Source organism: Solanum pennellii, chromosome 4, assembly GCF_001406875.1.
Source record: "Solanum pennellii chromosome 4, SPENNV200".
Lineage (NCBI taxonomy): Eukaryota > Viridiplantae > Streptophyta > Magnoliopsida > Solanales > Solanaceae > Solanum > Solanum pennellii.
In genome coordinates, this window is record NC_028640.1 from 53,572,383 (window position 1) to 53,577,219 (window position 4,837).

General features: G+C 32.7%; 1 protein-coding gene across 1 annotated transcript; it reads right to left on the bottom strand.

Moving 5' to 3' along the window:
* Nucleotides 1–835: 835 nt before the first annotated feature.
* LOC107016775 lies at nucleotides 836–4,488 on the bottom strand. The gene is made up of 4 exons (XM_015217135.1): nucleotides 4,294–4,488; nucleotides 4,109–4,198; nucleotides 3,812–3,943; nucleotides 836–1,117 (listed from the first exon to the last, which is right to left on the bottom strand). Exons 1-4 carry the CDS (start codon nucleotides 4,486–4,488, stop codon nucleotides 836–838), a joined length of 699 nt encoding a protein of 232 aa, XP_015072621.1.
* Between the last annotated feature and the right edge of the window lie 349 nt (nucleotides 4,489–4,837).

Consider the following 4,837-nt stretch of genomic DNA (forward strand, 5'->3'; position numbering starts at 1 on the left):
CTTTTTATTAATGAGTTTAAGTCTTCCGCATTACTTTCTGTTGATATTAAATTGAAATGTTAAGGTTTAGATTGGTTGGTTCGCTCACATAGGAGGGTAAGTGTGGGTGCCAGTCGCGGCCCGGTTTTGGGTCGTGAAATGACTGTATAGGAAAAAGACTTATTTATGAACAACTGACCCCACCCCATCCCCCACCCCCCCTTTTTTTCCGTTTTCTTGTATTTAGTGATAATTTTTCTGGGATGTGGAATTGTAACATTGAGTTTTTAAGAATAATATTGTTGAACTTCAATTTCAGCTTATAATGTATATTGTATCATAATTCTCATTGAAAAATGTTGTTGAAAGGGATTATATTTTCCATTCAAAAGGGGTATTGTTTACTAACCATTAAGATCAAGGGATTTGATCGACATTCTTTCTCACTATTGAGAACAATGTGTGAACAACGTCGTCGACTCTCATAAAACAACTAGTTGAAATCGACTATATGAATCTTCACTATTCCATTTACGCTCAACTTATGTCATGATCATATCAAATAAAAAACAATGCACAATGACCATGAGGACCACAATGAATATATTAAAATTATCAATAACCAACCAAAGATTCATTCCATAGATCATTCAAAGAACAGACATTGAAATAGATTAATCAAAAATATCCATCCAGATTCACCTATGTTCACAAACTGAAGGTCTTCACAGTGGAAAATGTAAAATAACAGCCTTATTGTTGTATCAACATTCTTTTTACGATTACAAGTATTTTAGCAATAGATTATGATCTGATTAAAGACTAGTTAAGATCAAACAGGATCGTAATATGGATTCTAATCTACACTATACACAACTTTTGCATTGGATGATGTACGCTGAAATTTTGTTACCTCAACGAGTACTTCGAAAGATTTTTTATCTTCCGTTTCACAGGGCTTGGTTATCATTCTGACCAGTGTTGGAGACTTGGCCAATAAAACCTTGATAAGCGGCATTTCAGCTGCTACTCCTGTTACATCATAAATCTTTATTGTCCTCAGGTGATTAAATGTCATACCCGAGAAACTTTTAGGAATATCATCAACAGCCTCCCGGCGCGCATGTTCAAAATAGTTCTAAGAAAGATTAAGAAAAACCATCAGCCTTGATTTAAAATTGAAGATCATAAGAAATTCAAAGACATACGAAAAAGAGAGAGAAAAGTAAACATCATTAACAACCTCGATTTCAATTTCTTCTAAATTTGGAGAGCTTCTTATCAAGCAAAGAGAAAACGAAAGATCAAAGAATACTCATATATTAATGCAAGATATGTGAAGGCATTTAAGATAGAAAAGAACATGGGGGGTGCGGTCCAATATACACGTCCTAGGAATAAAATGTCGAAAATCAGGATGACTCAAAGTTATGAAAATTCAAGTTATGAAGCTATATTACATGAACATACTCGTGATTCCAATAGAGATTCTCGAGAGCAGGAATAGACTCAAAAATATTGTCAACATCATGTTCTACCTCTACCGAAAATTCTGTAGGCTCATATGAAACTTTGGATAGAAGAGGGACATTCTTTAAATGTAAAAACTTTATATTGCCAATGAAGATAATTGACCTCAACTTGGGAGCACTAATTTCAATGTGATTTGTAATAGCGTCGTGTTGCAACACTAAATGCTCAAGCAACGGGCAACGTGAGATTATACTTCCAAGAAATTCAGAAGAAATATTGACTTCAATTAGTGCTAAGCTAATTAACTAATCAAATCCCTCAAAGACCGGATGAGGATATATTTGACAGTCCTTGAAAAAAAAATACCTCAATTGTGAACATGTAAAATACGCAGAAGGCAATTCATATGACTTATCCTAAACGGAGGTTTAAGGACAAGATATTGAATGCCATTCCTAGAGAGGAAATATATCAAGTGATATCAAGTCTTCTGTTGTTTTCCAAAGTGTTTTTATCAAATTTCAGCTATGGAAGTCTATGCCAATTATATTCCATTTCTTTGATAAGATGCTTGTCCTCACAACATTTTGTAAAGGCAACCTCGTTAGAATGTCATCAATTACATTATCAGGAAGGTTTCTAAGTACATCGCGGAGGTAAAAATTGTTTTTTTCCCATCTGGAAGCATAACATCAAATGACTACTACAACAAGAATCTGCAGAAAATAAACAAGACCACGATATGTAAGGAATCTCGAAACTGTTCGGTTAGAGTACACACTACCTAGTTTACTTGTGTACTGAAAAAGAGATTATTTTTGAAAGACCAACAGCTCAAGTGTATCAAATCCAAGTAAAATAAGTGTTGTTTTAGTTATCCAAAACTTAGAAACTTATTATTCCCATTTCAACCTAGTGAAAATCCTTATTCCGCCACTACTGAAACACATCCATGATAGACCTACACCTACAAACACACCATGTCCTTGAAAAACATTAACCCCATCAAGTTTTAAGCAAACCCCACTTCAATTTCATCATATTAAAGCATACCCAAAAAATTAAAAATGCAATCTTGATATCAAAATTCTATAGAACAAGAACCATAAACGCAGAGAGTTTGTGTTAATAGAGAAGAAGAAGTACTTGAGAGAGGATGAATGTGAAGCACTCTGCTCTCTGTCTTCTCAAATGGAGATGTTGGAAGAAACTGAAGAGACAAGCTTTTGAAATTATTTTATTCTGTATTAGGATGAAAGTTAAACTTTACTATTATAGTTTCGGTTTTGAAGTTAACAATCTATTTTATAACGAATGTTGAAAGTATTTTTATTTATGTGAATTTTATCATTTTTTGAAAATTTTGAAAATATATTTAATCTCTTTTTCAATCACCGTGTAATTATAAAAAAATAAAATAAATCAAAAAAATAAATTAAGTCGAAAAAGAAAAATCCAACTTTATATGATTTGATTTAGTTTTTAGAACTAATAAAATGAAATAGTTAGTTTAGGTTTTTTCTAATTAAAAATTAAATCAAATCGACCTTTGTGCCCCATATGAAATAATGAGCAAATTTTATTTCGTATTTAACAACTAAAACTAATTTTTTCGTTTTTCTTAATGATTCTAAGAGTATATATATTAACTCCCAAGTAATATACATTTTCTCGTTTAAATATTTTGTATATCATACGGTCATCTTACATGTTAAAGTATGTAATATATCTTACTTAAGATGCATCACAAATATTAAAATAGAGAGAATATATATAGTAGAAGAAAAAATTACGGAAAAGATAATTAAGACACATTTAAAGTTTCATTTTCTTTTTCCTTTTGCGAGTTTTATATGTAAATCATCATGTGTTTTTCATTTTCTACCTGAATTAGCCCATGACATTTCCAACTTCCACAGCCATGTCTTATTTCAGAGATGAATCAATAACAAGAAGGTCATGCAAAATCTTTGTTAGTTCTTCAACACACAAGAAAATTTCAAAATAAACAACCAAAGATTTAAATCAATAACAAGCATGAAATGTAAAACCATCTCTGTTCACAAACAGAGTATTCAAAACATTCATCCAGGTTCACAATTTTATGTTTCCAAGGAGATAAAATCATTATAGTACCTTAAAGCAAAGGCAAAACACAACCTTGCTACTCCATCAACCAAACGTCTCATTTCTGTTTGTACTTCCAAAATATTTTAGCAAAAGATTAAGAACGATGGTGATAACGATACTAATCAACCAGATACACGCCTTCTACTTTAGATTATGCCCGTTGAAACTTTGTTATCACCGCGAGTACGTTGAGAGATTTGTTAGTTTCCATTTGACGAGGCTTGATTACCATTTTCACCAGTGCTGGAGACTTTGCCAATAAAACCTTGATAAGCTGCATATCCGAAACGCTTGCAGGAATCTCATCAACAACCTCCTGGGGCACACATTCGAAATAATCTCCATCACTAAGGATACATTCCTAAGAAAAACCAAGAAAAAACCACCAAGTCATTACATACGAATATAAAAACATGGAAAAGATAGAGAGAAAAATAAACATTAGTGACAACCTTAATTTCAATTTCTTCCAAATTTGGAGTGCTCCGTATTCTGCAAAGAGCAAACGAAAGCTCAAAAACTCTACAAGAGTAATCCAAGACATGAATAGCCATTTCAGACAGTTAAGAACTGCTGGAAGCCTTGTTGGTATAACTTTAACTGATCCATTATCGACCTACGAATAAAATGACAAAAATCAGGAACATTACCTCAAAAAGATGAAGGAACAAATGAAAATGCATTACCATTAAGTAAATGAAGGAAGATGACCTCAAAAAGATCCCAGCTGAAATACTCGAGAGCAGGAATAGACAAAAAAATATTGACAAAATCATCTTCGTCCTCTAGAACTAATTCTCTAGGCGCATATAGAACATTAGAAAGAACAGGGACATTTTCAAGATGTATCAATTGTATATCGCCACGAAAGACAAATGACCTTAGCTTCGGAGCATTAATACTCATGAAGTACGGATTGTCTATGTCTTTCAGCACCAAATCCTCAAGAAGCGGGCAATAAGAGATCAAACTTTCAAACGTATCAGAAAATAACGTGAAAGATTTCAATATTAGCCGAATCAACTTATTAAATCCCTTAAAAAAACATGCAAGTTGTATTTCACATTCCTTGAGATACAAATGCCTTAATGCTGAACAATTAAAAAAGAAGGCAGGCAACCTCTGTGGAGGATAAGTAAATTGAAGTTTAAGGCCAAAATGTTGAAGATGATCAGTGTCGAGGGAAAAAATCAAATGATCAACATCAGGACACACTATTAGACTAATAATATTGAGGGTGACCTTCAATATTGAG

Bases quoted from the DNA above. Each gene is read 5' to 3' on its own strand.
- LOC107016775 (XM_015217135.1), bottom strand. From the start codon at position 4,488: ATGAGTATTAATGCTCCGAAGCTAAGGTCATTTGTCTTTCGTGGCGAT. The intron at 4,199-4,293 runs GTCATCTTCCTT...TTTTATTCGTAG, and splicing joins TCAGCTGGGATCTTTTTGAG to GTCGATAATGGATCAGTTAA. The intron at 3,944-4,108 runs GTAGAGTTTTTG...GGTTTTTCTTAG, and splicing joins TCATGTCTTGGATTACTCTT to GAATGTATCCTTAGTGATGG.